General features: G+C 36.2%; 1 protein-coding gene across 3 annotated transcripts in view; it reads right to left on the reverse strand.

Annotated features, from left to right (window-relative positions):
• The window catches only part of ADK (adenosine kinase), a 300,617-nt gene that overhangs the window by 262,958 nt on the left and 16,436 nt on the right, over positions 1-21,223 (reverse strand). For 2 of the 3 annotated variants that reach the window (XM_075155350.1, XM_075155351.1), the window contains exon 3: positions 739-792. The exons of the other annotated variant lie outside the window; for it this stretch is intronic. In XM_075155350.1, the coding sequence (XP_075011451.1) occupies positions 739-792 (54 nt within the window). The remainder of the gene's footprint in view (positions 1-738; positions 793-21,223) is intronic. 3 annotated transcript variants of the gene reach the window in all.

The raw sequence follows: 21,223 nt of genomic DNA on the forward strand, positions 1-21,223 counted from the left end.
CTTCTTTGGTTTGGGCACGTCTTTAACAAAGGAGCAAAATAATTGAAGATGCTCTTATTGCAATGTTTGATTAAGTTTCCTATGGCTACTTCTCCTGCAAGACAAAAGAATGATCCATTCAACAATGGATCATATTATTTCCCCAGGAACAAGAGTTTTTAGGCTACAAAATCAGATTAGCCAAAACAGGCAAAATTTCAATATAACTGACAGGGCACTGGTGACTCTTCGCTACATTCCGCACCACAGCCTAACTGTGTTGACGAGAATTTGCAAAGGTGGGAATGGTCATGATATCACACAGGTAGGCAAATTAAAATAATGAGTCAACACTGAACCTGGAAAAAAAAAAAATCTTCCTTTTCATTTCTGGCAGATATAAACAAACATTTCACTTACACACAGACATACTGCAGGTAGGCAGTAGTTGTTAGTGTAATCACTGTCATACATAAAACATCAACTACCATGAATACTGAGACATTTAAATTCCATGTGTGCCAACTGCAGTTACGAAAAGAATTTTTAAGACAAATTAATGAAAATTTTTTTTAAATCTTTTTTTGAAACAATTAGTTTTCAGACAAGTTGTGTAATTTACAGTAGGCAATACTGATGAGCAGAAGCTATTTATGAAAACACAAAATTTTTGCTTCAGGTCTGTAATAATAAGATATATATGTACATAGAAAAGTAAATACATAAAACATGCATGTATATCATCATAAAAGAGCTTACAGTTCTTTGTGCTTCTCCTCTGCCAAAATTTGGTCGTTTGGCTTCAGCCCATACCTTGAAAAAAACCACAAAACACAAAGCAGTTACTCCTTTGAGAATATAGCCATAAAATGTAGTTTTATAGTTTCAAACTGGCAAACTATTAAATTATGTAATATTTGTTGATTCAGGTACCTCAGGTATTGCAGAGACAGCAGCAAAGTTTTCTAAAAAAATTATTACGTGTTTATTAAAGTAAACTTAACATGACACAAAATTTTTGCTTTATACCACAGCTTCAAATTATATCAGATACTTTGGCTTGCTATATATCCAAAATCATTGCACTTCATACCATAAACTGTACATTGATCTTACAACTTGGATCTGACAAAACATAACAGTGAGGAATACAGATAATGTGAATACTAAAACTGGCTGTAGTGTTTCCCCCTGTACCAAATAAAACTATTATAATCAATACCAAAAACATTCTGTAGAAAAAAACCATATACTTTAATAACAGGCTATTTAGGAGAATTTCTGCCATCTATACAGGCAACCTCTGATGAAATTGAAAGCTTGAGAGAAAGAAACTTTCTTTGCTAGCTTAACCTAATAGGCAATTTAACAGAATAGGTTGCCTACACTGCCTGAATTAGAGAAACCCAGTCTCCCCCAGCACAGGCTGCTACTAGTCATGCTGCAGGCTGCACTGTCACTCACTTTGGAAAACCTTTAAGAAGTGACCTTGCTTTTGTTGTGCCTCAGAGCAAAATCTTTTTCCATCTCAAAATACTCCACAAATCTAACTGCTATGGTTTTCTGTGGGGTTTGGTTTTTTGGCTTTGTTGGGGGTTTTTTTGGTTGATTTGTTTGTAGGACAATCATACATAATGTAAGCAGCTAGAAGTCAAGTGTCCATTTAATAATTCTGCGAACAGCTAACTGCTTACACTGCAGAAGGCAGAAGGTTCCCACTAACCCTTTGCCCTCTGTTTTTGTTCCTTGCTCCAGTTAACTGCAGAACCATAAATTACTCCTCCTGAGGGAAGATTCTGATCACCAACCAACAATCAAGCTATCTTGCAAATTGATTTTTGTGTCAAATAAACAGATAAACATCTATGTTCTCTATTCCTTATAGCATTTTCTGATGACTCTCAAACTTTTTTTTTCAGCATCCATTTAAAATGCAAACATTAACCCCAGACACATTCTCAAGCGCACTAGTGCTGCATTCATACATAAAAGACACCGACTGACTGACCTGTTTTTCTTGTTTACATATGCAAAGACTGCCTTAGGTTATTTGCCATAGTATCACACTGACTTGTATTCATTTATCCACTTTGCTGCTACATCCTTCACGGAGACACTTCTAATGAGGATACAGTGGGGTCCATCCACATTCTCCTTCTAATGCAGGGTTTGCATTTGACTCTTACAGCAAGCAGACTATACAGTAACACGCTGTTCAGTAACAGATTCGGGTCACTTGGTTTAATTGCCAAGTCTTCTTTATAGTTTAGTCTTCTTTTTAGTTTATCAGTGTTTAAGCCACAAATTTTGACTGTTGTGATCTTACATTTACTTCCAAATCATGTTTTCTGTAGTGAACAGTATCAGGCTCTTTTTCTTTAATGAAAAAGGGTCTAGCCCAATACCAGTCTCTTCATAATGCTGCTACACCTCCCTGATATCTCCATTTGCCATGTCTTAATAAGCATTTTATTGATAGCAAATACTTACATATCACAGAAAAAGCAAAGAGCTACAGGAAATTCTAATAGGAGTATCTTTCAGAAGTCAAAGGACACTAATTCTTCTTATGCTACTTGCAATGTTACTTAAAATCAAATCAGGTCATTTGTTAAAAGGATCTGCCTGTCACTGACAGATATACCCTTGGCTAATATGAAATCCATTTTGTAAATGGAGATCATTTTGCCCATTAAAAAAATATACCCACATAAAGTCACAACCATTCTTCACTAAAAATAACACTGCATGCTTTTCCTCTGACCAGAAATCAGACTATTTCAGCTAGAACTGAATATAGTTTTACCTGCTGAGGATATAGAAATAATATCTATATTTGAGTTTTTTGAATCTTCCAGGTTCCTTGTTCCTTCATTTTTTTTTAAACCACAATTTAAGCCCCACAGTTATTTAGAGGGAAAAAAAAAAACCAAGTAAAGCCCTTCACTACGAACTCAGACTACTAAGTCAGCTACAACAGAAACCATGTAACATAATGGGAATGCTGTTTAACAGATGTGTGATTTTTGCCTCGGGTGTGTTACTGACATACCACAGAGGGGTGCAGGAGGGACACAGTTGCTAGCCCTGAGGTTTGCAGAAAGGTTCCTTTGGTGAACGTTAGCTTACCTAATCTTTTTCACCACCACCCCCCTTCTTTCACCATGAAAATGGCATTTTTCAAATATTCTTCCTTGACCGCTGAAGATACTGCTTCGATAGCAACTTGTCAAAGAAAATTTCCCACAAAGGGACATGCTTGTAGAGCTCAAACTTTTATTAGTACTTTATGCATTAAGACAGGATGCATATTGTATTTCATACACAGCTGCTAAAGTATTTAATAAATTTAAATGTGCAACTAGCACAGTGAACAGCTTACATAATATTTCCCAACATGTGTTTCGTAGGCAAGATTGATAAGCACCAGTTGGCTCTTCCTAACTGATGAAGGTTAGATTTGGGAGAATTTCTCTAAAAAACAGTTTAGGAGCCAAAGGTACTAAATGCTAAATTGAAGCTAAAGATATGCAGTCAAAATATTTAAAATAAGGACATTTAAAATCATCTAAGCAACCAGAACAACATACTGTACATGTATTATACTAGTTTAATTCCAGGCATGTAAATGTAAGTAGAAGAGAAGCAAATATGCTATGGAAGTGGGCAAAGGAACTTCACTTTTTTCTGTTTTGTGCCCTGAGAAATTCAAAGGTCAACACATCTAGCATGTTAAATAATGATTATTCTTTTCAACTGTCCAGTACCAAACCAATACAGTTTCAAAATGTTAATGGTTTCTTCATCACTGCTCAAGATCCTATTTCAAAAAAGGACCAAGAATAAATATATGCAAGGGTCTGCAGCAAGATCATAGGTAAGTGTCAAAAACTGTACTACATTTCAAAAATGATACATTTAAACACTTTGATATGTCCTTTACAGACATTTAATCTACTGGAAGAGTAGCCAATGTTCCAGTCACCCCTTTCAAAATGGCAGCTGCACACAATCATGAATATGGACAGATAAAGCATCCCAACTGCAGCAATTATCACACTGCACAGCTGCATATTTCCACCAAACTGGTGCAGCTGCCTGCTCAGATACACACACCCCAGCCTCCAAGCATCACAGCTGATGGCTTTTGACAGTCTGATAGGCTGATTGTACCTTGGAAGACAGCAGCTTTCTCTCCAAACTCAGTTCCTTATGGAATTTCTTAAGCCACAACATTCTTGGTCTAGCCTCTAGATGTCATCATATCATAGTCACTCCAACATACCCTATACTGATCAAAGCTAAAGTGACCTAGCTGCAGATAGGAGCTAACAGATCATTATTCTACCATCCATCCTCTAATCGCAGTTTAAATGAGAAGTTTCACACTGCTTTAGATTACTCTTTTCAGTGTTCAGATAATTTTTTTAAACAGTATTCTTTCCAACCTGGTTACAAAAAGGCATATTTAGGCATTTAACTTATCGGGACAAATGAGCAAGCTAAATCCCCCTAGATTTCATCAAGAAACAAAGACCCAACTCCAATTCACACTATGCAGAGCCATCTCTCTGCCTTTGACTACAATGGGGCACAGTGATACAGGATGTCTAAATTAGCCTGCTGAGTAAGAGTGTTTGAATGCCTCCCATTAGTCCCTAACTCCATAACTTCACAACATTAACAGATTGGAGATATATTTCCATGAGAAAAATCTTGAAATAATTGAATTGTAACTACCAAGGATGTTTTCAACTTCCCAAAACAAAGCTTTCCTGAACCTCTCAATTTTTTTTCCTCATTAACCAATAACTCTACCAGAATTCAGATCTGAACTTCATTTTATTTTTTCCTTCCTAATTGTTATGTTTCCAGAACCAAATTTTATGTACATGTAGATGCATACAAAGTATCAAACTTGGTCCCCTAAAACATTAATTACAAATTCACAACTACATTAATCTTAAATATTTTCCCTTTCCACAAGCCTGAAAACAAAGCAGCACAGACCTAGACTAGAAGATTATTGCAGGCATTCTGAGGACAGACATTATACGGAGCCAAAATAGTGTTAAGGAAGTTTGGCTGTATGTACAGCTAAATACACTCTATCAAAAAAATGCCAAGGCCACTTGGAAGAGTTTTACTGTGTATAACAGCTAGAGGTACAATTCTGACCAACATGTTCTATTTCGTTATGATGCTGCAAATAAAAAAAAAACAACACCACCAACAAAACACACACCACAGTGAAAGCGGCACACTTCTCCTCTTGCATGTATATGACTTCTCTAGCATTCACCTACAAGTTTATCATCTCAATTTCAGTTTTTGCAGAAATGTAATGTTTCTATTAAATGTCTGCTTTTCATTTTTTAAGCATACTAGAACCTGTAAGTTCAGCTCTGACTTGTGCAACGCATTTTAAAGATCCTTCTGAAATGGTAATCCTATGACTAAACACTTTTTTATTTCCCAGCTCCTAATATGAGAGAGTAGGAAAATTAATGTGCTTGGACTGTAGTCAGCATTTTTACAATAATGCTGTTAATGTAACAAACAGCCATAAGGCATGGTTCCCTTCAAGCAGCATCCAATTTTACAAAGCCTTAACCAAATTAAAAAGAAAACACATCCTACGCTAAATATGTACTGGTGAAAAACTCCAAATGAATATCAAGTTCAGATCTGCTCTATGAACAAGAGTTTCCTGAAAAACTGGTAAAACTCCTAAGGCCCAAAATAAAAACTGGTGATGAGCAAACAGGTTTAAAAAAATGGCAATAGATCTTCATAACCTCAAACTTAATTCACCTTTCAAAATTTCTGACTTGAATCCACCAACCTAAGCAAAAACTTACATAGAAACAATAGCTAAAAATCACAGATATCGAACTAAAAATCAGCACAGACATATACACTGCTGCTTGGGTGAGAAGAGCCAAGACAAAATCTCCATCATGCAGACTACCCAGAAACAGAGAGGCACACAAAACTATATCGTACATATCACCGTAATATTTGTATCAATATTTCCAAGAATACTTGTGAAGAAAACGAGACACTAGAGATAAAAGAATTTTTTTGCATTAACCATCAATGTGAGTAGTCAGCATTAAAAAAAAGATTAAAACTATTTCAGTAATACGAAGTTGCGACAGTAAAGCACTCTAGGAAGCTCCAAACATGTATCTGTGCAGACATTCCTCTGCCTTGTTTGATGTACAAATAAATATGAACTTTTTGCCACAGTACATGGCTCTGACTAACTTTGCTCCCCTTTAAGGGCACCTGGGCTTTGCTATTCCATAAGCTTATTGTACTTGACATGCTTTGCTGCAGTTACTGTTTTAAGTATTTCCCAGATTGATTAAAAATAGAATGTATGAAAGGGTAGGTTTCCAACATGTTCTTTGAACAGAAAAGTCATCCAAAAAAAGGAAGAGGATGCAATTCCTCTGTCAGAGACAAAGCATGTTGGTTGTAGTAACCGGACACTACAAGTAGAACTTATGCTATACTAGGCTATGCTTCATCAATAAAAGACAAGACCTTAAGACAGAGCTCTGCAGAAGCATTTCTTCAAAAGTTTTCAACGAAGCCATTAAGAAACCTTAAGGACGTCAGTACAGTCGTCTTGTATTTCAGATTAATCTAAAGAAGTTTCCATAAGAATGATTCAGCAATTATGTTATTTCAACTTTCAAGGGATGTTAAGGTTACTTTCACTGTTCTAAAAAAAGAAATGCAGTCCTTTCTGTTGGTTATTCTTAATTATTAATCTTGTAAAACCAGGACAACCAGCCTGTGGGACATTGGTGCTCACATGCCCTTTTTCAGACTGTATTGACTGCTTTCTACCAAACGCAGTTAACACATCCCACAAGATCTTTCACGTCAGAAACACAGCCATGTGTGAACCTATTACAACAGTGCATCCTCATGAGCATTTAGACCAATGCACACAGCAAGCTCCACAGCAGCTCCCAAGATATTTCTAACACATCAGTTTTATGTGGGATGGGTATAGAAGGTCAGCCTGTTTCTCAACTTCATCTGCAATTTATCAGACAGAACGAGTAACGCTGCCGTAACTGCTAACTCCATTTCTTCTGACTTGATCTATACAGAGATCAAAAGGCAGTAAGTGAACTGCTTTTCCTACAGTAGTAAAATACTACTTAAAGCAAGGCAATGTTTCTGCATTTTTGACAAGGCTACAGTTGCTTAGAAATTTCAGTGAAGCCTAATGTAGCCTTACTCTTCTGATTAGCCTAGTAATGTTTTTCATGTACACAAATATGGCTTGTAAGTGCCATGACTTGTATTTGTTTGGATCATTACTTTAAGCTTGCTAAGCCAGATTCTAGGGGCTGTGCAGTTTCTAAATCAAGATGAAAATAAAAAACCATAACCCAGACCACACCTTATGTATAAATTCAGCAGCCAAATTCATCATGGACCAGATCCAACCAGCTAAACCAAAATTAAAGTTTTGTATAACTGGCACATATGTACACTCTAGTACAAATATTTGTTTTAATACATCTTTTTTCCCCACACCCACACACAGTAAAAGGCTTTGATTCATATCCTGAAAGTCTCAGTTTCTTGCCTGACTTGCACTGTTTTTATTTCACCAGATTAATACATTTGCTTTTTCATTTTTTTCCATAAATTCCTCTGTTGCTTTGCTATAATCTCTCAGCTTCACCATCTGAAAGACACCACACTCCCCATTCCCTCAGAATTTCTCTCCCCTTTAGCCTCTCTCCTATTCCATAACAGGGCAGCTTGTCCCACCTACCTTTTCACATTCTTTCTTGGCCTCAAATTGACAGCAAAACAGGGAGCCCTTTTACATTAATTTCTGGGTTTAGTGACAGGTGATCATCATTCACTGTTACTCCAGGATGACCTTGTACAAGTTAGACAATTTTAGAAAAATTCCTTACTGAGTAGATACTGCTTTGTTGCCAAATACAAAATGCAAGTCCAGAATCTCTTCCTTGAAAAACTGAAAGATTAAAGAGGGATTGTATGATAGCAATACAATCCCAAAGAAAACCTGCTTCCAGAAAAATCTAGGATTTGCAATAGTCCACTTATACCAATGAAAGAGGAAAATGCCTAGAAGACTTTTCAGACATTCCTTTAGGAAAGTATTAGGGCTGTGAGAGAATGCACATCTCCGATTGACTTCCACATGGATCAGTGTTAGACCCAACACTATGCCACATATTTATGAGTGATCTAGAGTTAAGTACAATAGCTACTGATGAAATCCATAGATGACAGCAGACTGGCAAGGGTATGTAGTAACAACAGAAAATTCTAGCAGACAGTGAGATGAACCCATTCAAACACAGTAACTTCAAAATACAGGCAGATGCAGAGCCAAGTTGGTAAATAAAAAGAATAAAAATATGGGCAGGGGTAAGGCATCCCACAGAGTAGTAAATTGGAGAGGGGGGAAACCAGGTGTCATAATCTATAACTAACTCAACCTGAGCTTCCAACTTATGTCAAGCATTGAAGACATCAGTGAACTACTTTAATATAGAAATAGGAAAGAGCAAACAAACAAAACAAAAATGAGCAAGAAAAACAACAGAGTGAGCAGTCAGCCTCACTAATTATTTCATCCCCTTCCATTTTTAAACAGAAAAACATGTAGCTAAAACGTTTAGCTTGGAAAGAAGAAATGTAGGCAGGAGTAAAGCACACATTAGTGGCAATGGGAAAGAGACATGAAAAAATAGCAATGGAAGGCTAAGATATTTCTATCTAAAGACTATTGAAAATAAATTATTTCATAGTTATCAATGGCAAAGAATCAAGTCCAGGTAGGGAAAGAGCACGTAGCATTGTCCTGGCAGAAAATTACACTGCTTAACAAAACAAAACTTTTCCTTAAGCAGATGCTTTAAGTTGCAACTCAAGCCACAGATCTTGGCCATTTAATTTATAAAAAAAATTCCAGACTTCAAACACTGCTACTGGAATGGAAGTGTCAGGGCTGAGAGAATAAAGGACCATCTTGAAGAACCCATGGAGGAATTTCTGGTGTTTTCATTTTTACCCAGTTATTACTACCCAGTTCCTGTGTACTAGTATGACTGGAGTCTTATTTGGCTGCATCACATCCTACATAAACCTCTGTTTTTCAGAAAAAAAAACTTGGAATTTGTGGATGAAAGGGATCCCAGAAATATTAACAGAAAGATTTTTTTTACCACAATACTTATGAAAATGAGATGGATTTAAATTTCAACACAGAATTAACTTAAAATTACGCTCCTGAAACCTAAAAGAAAAAAGAAATAGTTACTGTCGTCATATATTAGAAGCATTTTCTTCCATGGATATGATCACTAATTTAAATATAAACATTACTAGGTATAGTTTGGGGTTTTTTTTTTCCCTTGATCAACATTTTCCTTAGTAGTTATTTCTAAATTATTCAGTGTAATAAAATAGACTCCCCACTGATAATATGGTTGGAAATTGGGACTTTAATCAGCTATTAATATTATAAGACAGATTTAAAGGGCTTTTGAAATTGAAGTCAAAACAATAATAGGTTTAAATGATTAAAAGGGATTAAGAAAGCCAGGAAAGTTTAAAGCCTGTTAATCACCAGACTGTGGAAAACTATGATCATTTAAGAGGGTCAGCCCTATCACTCTGGACTTAAGCATATAGTAGTCGCCTTGTCAAAACAGTTTTCTTAACTATAAACTAGTGAGCTAAAATTTTAAGATATCTAAACACTTCCAGTATACAGCTAAAGAAAAAAGTTTTCTCAGTAATAATTTGTGAAATATCTGACTGCAAGCACCTTTTAAAACGCTGTACACACACTGTACATTTTTTTTTAAATTGGTACTCTGAATTCTATACTCATTACACTGGTAGAAATATACTTGGTTGACCTTTAGTAACTTCATCAAGGAATAAAACATTAATTCAATTTGTGCAGAACTATAGGCAGTTCTGCTTATAGACTGAACTCCTTAACATATTCTTTTAATACTATTCCTTTGAGCCTTCAATATTTAAACTATTTCTTTAGTTCTATCAGTCATTTTGCATTGTTTCTGTTCTGAAATCATAACCTAACCTTTACATACAAATTTTCTTCAACCAGAAATAAACATTGGTTTGTAGTTGAATTGATTTTGATTATAAACACAAACCAGCTTTCACAATCTTGCATTAAAGTTTCATTTGCATAAAAAATTTATCCAAAAAAACCAACAAAAGTAACGTACATAATCCGAGCAGTAATAAATTGAAGGATTCCTGTTCTCTTCCTACTTATCCACAATTACTTGCTATTATCACTTTAAAATTTATTGTTCGGACTAACTCGTACCAGTTCTACAACAGATCCTGTCAGCACTAGTACTGAAAATCCCCAAACACCTGGCTGCTGCATAAGGAGCGCCACTTTGGGAAGGAAATTGTAACAAAGTATAATTCAGGGAAGGCAGAGTAGTGTGGTTGTGGACAGGACCCTGAGATTATCCTGACTAGATTTATAAATTATTTTAATGATTTCTTCTAAATAAAGACTCTCTGTATGCCATATATAAATAGCACTGCCAGCTACCCAACTGAGCTTCTTTACACTTGAAAACAAATCCTTCATCATTTCTTCTAATGAGAAGGCAGACTTGTAAAGCAATGTGCTTTAGGTGTCAGGATGAAGTTCAATAGGCTCTACTTCTACAACAAAACACAGGTTAATACTCTGGACAAACTAGCAAAGGCAGTAACATTACACTGTTGCAAACATAAAACAGTGTTACGCCCCATCAACATGCACTACATTTCATAACTGAATTACAACTTTGTCCCCATACTAGATCTGCTCTGTCTCTATCTCTAAAATAAAAAAATGAAAACAGAATTTCTAAAATATAATTACTTTAATATCTCTAGTACAAAGAAAGAAATGGCACATCAATAAAAATCAATTAAGACACAGCAAAAGACAATTATTCTCCAGTGAAGAACTCATAAACCACAAAAGTCAGCCCAGAATATTATTTTCAAGCAATAAAATCCTCCAAAGGAGGATACAGGACAGGGCTCTGAGCAACCTGATCTAGTTGAAGATGCCCCTGCCCACAGCAGGGGGGGTTGGACTCGATGACCTTTAAAGGTCCCTTGCAACCCAAACTATTCTATGATTCTATAGGAAGTGCTGAGGCTGTATTGAATCTTGATTGATGTTAAATACTTTGTCTTAAAAATGCTAAGAATTGACCTTTTCATCATTCATAGGGACACAGAGGAAAAAAACTGGTGTATCATATTTAATGCAAAATGCCTTGCTCCATTTAGAAATTCATAAGGAAACTAGGAGTGAGTCTTACATAGCAGTTAAAACTTTTTCTTATTTATTTAAAAAATATAGTTCAAGATGTATTCCATTTTCCTATTACACAACTTTATGGATGTCTTTGTTTCTGACAGGCTAGGCAAAAGTATCAATTCCATACTATTATTGCAACCTAAATGAGTCTTCGTGCTGCCTAAAAGTTAGACCTCTTCCATCATCTGTCTCTACATCTGAGCACTTGTTACAGGACAGTTCAGCTTACAGAAACTTAAATAGAGAATTCTCAGGGAGTTCATGTGCCTTAATTTGCCTTATCTAAAAATTATTTTTAACACTGACAAGAGCAAACAGCAAGCTACAGACAAATGTTGCAGCTACTGAGAAATTCCAGCCATGCTGAAAGAACTTATCCAAGCCACTAAAGGCATTAGCTTTATTGGAAAAAAGTAGCATATGGAAAATGGCAGAGAAGGTTTCTTTACTGCACTGAAAATTTTAATTTCATCCTAAAAAAAACAAAGGAGCAATACCAAGATGGAAATTCAGGGAAGAGCTTTTGAGAGATAAACTCCTTGCTCTGCTACCACTACAGAATCAGACATACCGAGAACAGCAATTACTGCTTCTGGGAAGAACTGTTCCTCCCTTTCGCCTCTAGCCATAGACACTGTTTTGTATCTTAACCCTTCACCCACAGTGGTAGCTGCAACATCATGCCCAGACATCCAAGGATCTGGCAGAGGAAAAAGGGACTAAGGTATTTGGACAGTTCCTTCCATTTACAGCCCAAAAGAGCTTCCTGCTTCGGCTGAATAACAGTTTTGTCCCAGGGCTGGTTGTAGAAAAAGGTGTTTTGAGCATTTCTAATTTTGTGAGTCACCAAAATTTGAAATTCAAAATATCCTCCTAATCTGTAAAGTTGCCAGGCTTCTTTCATTAAGTTTTTACCCCAATTTACATACAAAACTTGAAATGCCCTACTTCTGAAAACAAGTCAGCTACACCTCAGATGTTCTTAGCTAAAGCAGAAATTTGTAGTTGGTACTTTCAAAACAATAAAAAGTTAGCAATTACTAAAGCAACTTACTCATCTTAATTAATTTGATGTTTGAATGGTGGAATATGTTGATGTAACTCCACAGTTTGCCTTAGTTCATATATGCTAGCCATGTCTCTCACACAAAAGCTGCTAAAGAAAGGAGTCAAGGATTTTGCATAGGCTAATTTATGCAAAGGTGGCAAGATTAGCTCTTTTTTTTCTCCTTAAGTAAAGAAGATAGTAATTCCCAGCCCACAATCCTCTGAAATGTGATTTCCAACAACTCCGAGCTTGTGGAATTGCAATCTAGATTAAAAATACTACAGACGTTGAAACTGAAACCGTATCTAATCAAGATACACATCCAAACACTTTACCTAATGTAGACCAACTAACAGTTGCATTCTGTTTAGTACTTTAGTTGTTGTCTAGTACTGCTGTACATAACATCACAAGCACAAATCAAAATAGCTTCAATGAAATACACTGGAACACATTCTTGCAAAAATGAAGTTGTAGCAATCAGATTTGGGGGAAGGTCTTCGATCTCTTTTCCACACAGCAACTCTACAAAAAAAGTTCCCAAGAGACACATGAGATTCTGGAACACTTTGCCTCTTCTACTGGAAGACCAGGGAAATGAAAAGATTTACATTGCAACTACAATTCTTCTCTTGAAAAAGAACAGATAAGGTACGCTACCTTGAAGCCACGTAAGAGACACTGGGATTGAAACACCTCCATGACCATGTACCATTTTTGTTTTTCTATTAACTTAATACCATAGTTGAGACTGCATGCCACCTTTACTTGGTGGGGTCAGGCACTGAATTTGGTCATAGTTTCACTTTTCATGAAGGAAGATGACTGTACGCTTCCTGACTAGAGTGATAGCATAATTTTACAGCGATCTTTATCGCCTGTCTTCCTACTAGTGGGAAGCTCCTATTGCCTAAAAAGAGTAAGAACCAGCCTCAACACTAAATAAGTAGCATCAACAAATACAAGGATTGAAAAAATGTCCATGGTGATATTTGTATTTCTATAATTTCTTGCTACATTCCCTTGTTACAGCTTGTTGTATTAGGTAGTCGTATGCTCCCCTTTACACTTTGTCATGTCATCTCAGATTCTTGCACTGAAACTTAATCACTTTCGCTGTCACTTCACAACAAGGGAAGAAATGCAAGGGAAAAAAAAAAATCACTGGAGCAAGCTAGAAAAATAATCACCCAAAATTGTTTAGCCATAGCTCCCTAGTCTTCATCTGATAATAAGACAGACATAAACCCACAAGTTTAAAGTAGAAATAAAAAATGAAGATAATTTGTATGTTAAAATTAATTCATGCAGCTTGCAAAGACACAGAGCTCTTCTGAGTGCAATTTTGAGTTGTCCTAAAAGATATAGCACTGTTTTATAGGATTTGGCACAGGTTTAAAATAAGAATCTAATGGGATAGCAGGACACACAACACAAACATCCACACTAGTGACTGATGAACTCATCATTGAATCTCATAATAATTAAAAAAGAACACACAACAATTTCACTGAAATATTCTATTATGTCATTAAAGGGGGGAATCAAGGGTTTGTGAAATGAAAGATCTTTGTCTCCAGCTCTACATTTAACCTGAACTTATTAGGGAACTGCGGGCTTCATGTAGACTGAAGTCTACAACACAGACTTGGTCCCTAGTAACTTGGATTATTGACAGTTCTGCCCTGACAAAAATAAAGTAAAATAGCACTCAAACAGCTGGTTTTCCCTTCTCCAGTCCTTGACTAAGGGAAAACAAGAACACCAGTAATTAAGAGGAAGACAGGCTGCCGCCACCCTCTCCCTGTGGCTACAGCAGAGACCACAGGTCCAACACTCCAGAAAGGAACAGGACAAGAAGAGGCAAAGCACAGAGCAGGCCTGGACGTGGTTATGTGATGCAGAGCACAAGCACAGTATCAGGGATCAACAGCAGCCTAAGCACCTTGTAACTTAGGTTACAGTTAACAGTAACACTGACGTGGTATTTGCACATTTTTCAGGAATAGCCTGATGAAATAGCAAGTTACTGAAAAGAAATATTAAAAATTAGTATTTAATTTCAAGGGAAGGACAGAATCCATCTCACCTTGATACACGTAACTTGGTAAGAAAAGCTATTGAGATTGCAAATTGCCTGACCTGAATGAAGTAAAAACAATCAAGTAGTAATGAGCATTATAATTTATTTAACTATCTGATATTTTAAAAACTGAAGTTTTTAAAAAGCTGAAGGTATTCCAATCACTTCAAAAATGCTATCATTAAAAAGTTGTCTTTTTAAGAGATGACAAATCAATTTCGTCTACAGTAAAAAAAACTGAGAATGTGACAAATAATTGTTAATTTTTGACTGGACTCTTCTATTCTTCAATTCACGAGTGATCAAACTGTTTCACGATATTACTATAGTAACTAGAAAAAAACCTCTAGCCTTTCCTATGCTGTTGGAAATTTTGGGTTGGAGAAGCAGGATGGGAATGGAAAAAAATATTAAAATCGCATCTTATTACCCTGTAATTAAACAGAACACCTGCAACCATAGCCAGAACATGAATCACAATTTTTATCTACCGCATCCTAAATAAAAATCAATCTTGTAATTGTGCAATCAGGAAACTCCAAGATGTAAAGTTTTTCAGTACAAACAGCAAGTACCACTTCCAAAGAGAAAGTTTTACCATCTGGTTTTGGATCAAGTCCAGTTCTCTACTGAGAAACCCAGCTTTTTCCATCAAAGACATCTTCAGCAAGGGTCTTTTCATTTAAAAATTATTGCCTAGTTAAAAAACAGAGACACTTAATTCATAGAGTTCTTTCACTTACAAGTTCCCTGTCTGCATTGAGGAGGCAAATGGAATCCAGTATTTCATCATTTGCCTTGTAACGCAACTCCCAAAGTTTTGTTAAACACATTTTTACTTGGGAGTGAAGGGAAAATACAGATGAGCTCTCTGTGTGTGTCAGTCTGTCATGTGTCTCAAGGTTATTCTAAAGAAAACAATTAATCCAAGAACTAGACACGTTTTAAATTGGCAAGTTTTCTGAAGAAATGGAAAACTAAAAAAAATGAAGTTATGATTTGCAGTTTATTACTAAGTAAGTATTTAAGAAAGTGAAAACACACAATAAAGAGAAGAGATAACAAGGAGTGGAATATTTCCTATTCATGAACACGTTACATCCTATTTTACAGGTAAATAAGTACTTACAAGCTCTTCCATAATCATTCCTCAAGCTCAGTATGCCCTGAAAACATCACAACTCTTCATGCAGAACTTTGTCCTTGCATAGGGTAGATTTTTCAAATAGCCTTTTCCAAATGGAGCTTAACTAAAATCTTTCACTCATTTAAACTACCCATTTAACTAAATGCACTAGGAGAAATTATCATCAGGCTTGGAGAAAGCTCTAATTATGTTGTCAGGAATGCTACCTGAATTATAGGCACATTAGTACTGAGAGGACCTTTTTAAGACAGCCATCATTACCCTAAGTTTTTGCAAGCAAACACGTTTTTTATAATTTACCACCAGTTAGATGATGCAATTTGGCTTAACAGTTTCAACAATGTTCAATGGTCAGACCCTGAGATAAGCTAAATTGACTTCTACAGATACAACTCAAAACACAAGGTAATAATAAAGAACCCACAGCTGTTCACCTTCTCTGCCAAATGAGCCAATGCAACAAACACTTTTAGTAGTGAGCTTTCACTAGGATTGTTCAAACAATGTACATTATATAGCAAACTATCTTCCACAAAAAAAAAAAGGGTAAATTTTCAGGGACAACAAGTTTTAAAGTTATTACTATGTACTTTCCATACATTCAGCACTGTACAGACAGATAACACAATGCCCAATTGCTGAAAGCAATACAAAAACCTATTAACCTGTCCCAGGGGGTTGATGAAGCACAGAAAGTCAAAGTAAACACGAGTGAAACTGAAAAAGCTCTAAGTCTGGGGGTTTCTTCTCCCACTTAAATCTGGCAGCTTGTGCATTCTTTGATCCTGTAACCTCCTAGCCCAGAATCACCACTTGACTTTCTCAGTCTTTAAGCTCGCTCCAGCATGTGTTTTCGGGGAAGGGCTTGTTTTGCATTGCAGCCTTAAGACTGTGTTGAAACCTGAGTTTGGTGAACAGACAAAGAATCACTTCTGATTGTGTAAAAGATATTTAGAAGCTTAGCCACTTTATGACAGTTAACTGCATGAGTGGTGTTTTGATTTTTTTTTTTTGCTATGGTAATTTACAAAGACTTCTGTTAGATAAGAGCAAAGGTAACAAACTGAAAATGTTGAGAATAATACAGCGTAGAATGGCTAAAGCCACAGCTATACAGACCAACCTAAATTTGATGCAAGTAAGCAGATGTTTTTCATTTCAGCTGCTTCTCAAACCTTTTCCTAATTTATAATCCAATTTCCCACAAGAGTGGAAAAAAGATCAAATAAGTACATCTTCTTCACTTCCATCACAGCAAGCACTAAAACAGCCTCAAATAAGAAAGTTTAATTTACCACATGTCAACGCTGCTCGATCAGTAAAGTTTATGCTTAACTAATCCATCACCCTCCAACACAACTCTGCAGTGAGGAAAGGCAGAGAATGACCAAGCATCTTGGGATCTCCAATAATGATCCAACCACTTTCAATGCTGCAGACAAGTTGGTAGCACACTACAGGAGATCCATACCCATACTTGTGCAATTACAGATCAAAATGACAGCATTTCTTCCTTCACTGTGATTATATTCTCTTTTGATACATTAACCACCACCACGACTCCAAAACACAAATGTACTTCAAAGACCCCATTCATTCTTCCTCTCCCATTTCTTCAAAACTGTTTTTCCAGTGAAGAGTAAAAAGAATATAACCCCATTTCTTGGTTTACAAACAGTTTGTATTGTATTTACAATAGTGTCACAGAGAAGGCAGGGAAGAGAACTGAGGAGCAGATGACACAGGGCATGAAAGCTATTAAAAAAAACAGATCTTTACTGAGCACCTTCAATGAACTTGTGCAAAGATTGCCATAGACTCTGATTTTAAGGAGAAAAAAAAAACCCACACAAGGAGAAAGAGACTTGGCTGCTTTGACAACCGATAAGTAGATCAAATAGCAACTTGTAATCAAATAATCAGTCTGGAGATGACAAATATAATGAATTCGGCATCCAGGCTAGTAAACATACCTCACTTCATGAGATCATGGCTCTGGTCAAGAGCCCACAAAATAGAGTGAAATAAAGCAATAAGCATCCTTAACCTTGATGTGAGAAATAGGACACACATCGTAATTTCCCCTGTATCTTCACTTCTTTTTAAGAGCATGGGCTGAAAGATATTTACATGCTTATACAGGTGCTGGCATTTACAAATCTTTTCCTCACCTTCCCACTCACTAATTAGGGAAGATACAAGGTTTTCACATATTTAGAATTTCCACGACTAGCATAATAATTCAATCAACATGAATTTGTCAATAATGATTCTCTCCACCTCCTCAATTCATGCAGTCATAGACTCAAGTGTTGGACAACAGCAAGAGAAGATTTGTCCATTCTGTGAACACACACTTCTCAATCATTGGATGTGCTCTTGAGATGACAAATTATGGCCAGATCTCTACAGCCTAAAAATTAACTATAGTTAGATAAATGTCAAAAACTAAATATTTGCAAAACAGAGTGCTCTAGGAAAAGCAATGAAACAGATGCCATCTCCTAACTTTTAACAGCAGGACATTAGAGTATTTACAGGAGTCAGCAGTGTTGAGTTTCTATGGAATCTTAAAATGTCATTGCCATGTTAATCCGAATTTCTTTGGCCGCTTTATTAGAGTTTAATATACCTAGTGTAGATTAAATTATTCTTAAATGCCAGTTACAGATTCAGTAGGTAAAGGAATCATTCCTGTTAAATATCACAGGTAGAACAAAGTACACCAAAAGCTTTAATGAATACCTGTTAGCAAAGTTACTTTCACAGATTAGTGTAGCTATAGTTAGCAATTCACCCACAAAGCATCAATCCTTTTTCTATTCTTTCCCCTCCCACCCACAAAAAGCTGCTCTTTGAGCAAGTATCTATATCCTAGAAAAATGAAATAAAAATACATACTGTTAGGTTATGGAGTTAATGCAAATTAAAAGGAGACACACACACCCCTAAAAAAAAAAAAGCATTTCTGATATTTCTTTCATGCGGATACTCAGAAAAACCAAGGACATAGAATGGATTATATTTACTTCAAGACTGCTCTCCAGCTCTGTGAATAGAAACGGAAGTGATTTTCGGTATCATCAGCTTTCAACAGTGCCATCAACATTGCTAACACTATTTCAGATTGTCTCCCTGAAGATAGATAAGCAATGAGACACAGAAAACATAACTACCTGACAGAGGCCAAAGCTTCTCTGGCTCAGGTAATGCCCGACTGCTAATGTGGTCTGAAAAGCTCAGATGGGCACAGTGAAGTTCTGTTGTGACATAAATTAAGACCACCTCTCCTAGAAATAGTCTAGGAAAAGCTTAAAGCTTTCCAAAACTTGTCAAGAGAGCAAAAGACTTTGGAGCCCAGATTAAACCAAAATCCACCCTGAAAGAAAGGTAACAGGGCTGTGCTAACAACCCAAGCCAAAAATACCCACCCAACCTTCCAATATTGCTCATTTCCTCAAACCAGTTATTACATGGCAGCAAGCTGTTTCGAATCTGCCAGGGGTAGGACTGCAATACGTATTTATTTTCAGGTTTATTTATAACATGGCCATTTAAATATTGTTTACAGGACCACTTGAGACTTCCTACACAAACTTATGCTGTTTCCATTTGTATTTTTTTAATAGAAGTTACAAAAGTAACCTGGTTACAGGACTTACTTTAACACTCTCTCATTTCATTGACAATATACGTTGATTAAACTCACAACATCAAGTCCTTTATTCCGAACAAAGGTATTTACTCTTAAAACTGGTTATACAAGAAAAGAGGATAAACTAACAGAAACAGTGAAAAAGTTAAATGTATAAAATTCTTATGGGTGTTCACCTGAACTCTTGCCTCATTTTACTAAGCTACCTTCTCAAGTCAGAGCCCAGCTGGCCTGATGGCCCCATTAAACATGTCCATCCAGTTGAAGAGGTGAGACAGACTCCAGAGTTACTTGATCACCTAGATACCAAGAGCTGACACTACATGGCTAGAGATGGATGCACGCCTTGTTTGATAAGAAAAAACAGAGAGACTAGGCTGATATGATTAACAATTTCTCTGTCAAATCCTTCACAGTCCTGAAATATCTATGTTCTTGCACCTCTCTGCAGCATTTGAATAGATAACTTTATTCCAGCAGTTGTTCTACAGCTAAGTTTGCTATTTTATCTCCCTTCACAAGCTGAGAAAGCGTGGGATTTGATTCCCATTTCAGGAAGTATTGCAAAAAGTAGTTGGACTTAAGAGTAGAAACATGCTTGTTTGTTTGTTAAATGGACTACTATGCATACACTTACAAATAGGGAGCTAGAATTAAAATCAGGTACGTGTGAAAAAAGGTAGATAATCTCAGTTTTCAGGTTATTAGCAGAGCTACCACACTATCAGCAGGTCCCCTGTGAAACTGTTGTTGGAGGACTGTTTATTGCTTTAAATAATGCATTACAAGGCATTTTGGCAGTGAAGAAATGCTCACAGAACATATGCTGTTCCAGGAGATAATTTAACTTGTCTGACAGGACTCAAATTTGAGTACATAAGACTTCTAGTTTTTAAATTAAATTAAATTCTGCGGAGCGTATCAGGTCAGTGAAAAGCACAATGCACTCTTGCAGGATTTCACTGCCACAATATAGATCCCACCACCTTTTATGACAGCAATTTATAAGGATTAGTTGGAGGGTATTGTTGGGTTGAGGGCAGGGGCATTACTTACGTTCAGAGACTGGTTTTCAAGCTATTTCAGTAGAAACATAAGGCAGAGAATTATATCAGAATAATTTACTTTTTCAGAAATCAAGAGTATGTCTTGAGTGTTCAAAGTTCCAGATGTTTTTGAGACTGATACACTCCATTACATTCTTGTCTTTTGCCTCCAGCTTATAATATTCAGGCTCTCACTTAAGCACATCTTTAGATAAAACCCAAGTGATAAAACATCCATTGCAAAACAAATTATTGCTATTATTAAAAGCTTCAGAACAAAATATTTGTGAATGTGTACTGTCAGCCACAAATAAAAACTCTGTACCTGTTCTTTATTTGGTAATGTAAAATTTATTCTTGATCCAGTATTCCCATTAATAACTAAAAGAATGACTAGAGAAAAAAATTATTAATACTTTAAAAATTAAACAAAGAATTGTGAGCACTCTTAAAGATGAAATCAACTTACTGATCACTTGCGAACAAGAGAAACAAAGCGGCACCAACAACTGGAAGAAAGTGAGCTCATGCAGAAGGATTTAAAAGAGCAACCATATTTTACACCTTTTGAAAAGACACATCTCAAAGCTGATCAGAAAATAAGTAAGCTTAATGCCAACAGCAATACAGCAATATGGTTATATGGATGGTAGCATAACAACTAGGCTTAAGCAAGATAACAGACCACATGAGAAGAAGTGGTCCTGTTCTTGACTGATAAATTGGAATATTTAAAAAAAAAAGGTACACTTGCACAACTTTTCTTGGTGTGTTACAGAAATGGCTTATTTGCCCCAAAGTCACCACTGAAGAAAGAAAAGAACACTGTAATAGTACATCAAAAGTAGCACACAGATATTCATACAAGAGCTCTACCTACAT

This window comes from Calonectris borealis, chromosome 7, assembly GCF_964195595.1.
Source record: "Calonectris borealis chromosome 7, bCalBor7.hap1.2, whole genome shotgun sequence".
NCBI classification, from domain to species: domain Eukaryota; kingdom Metazoa; phylum Chordata; class Aves; order Procellariiformes; family Procellariidae; genus Calonectris; species Calonectris borealis.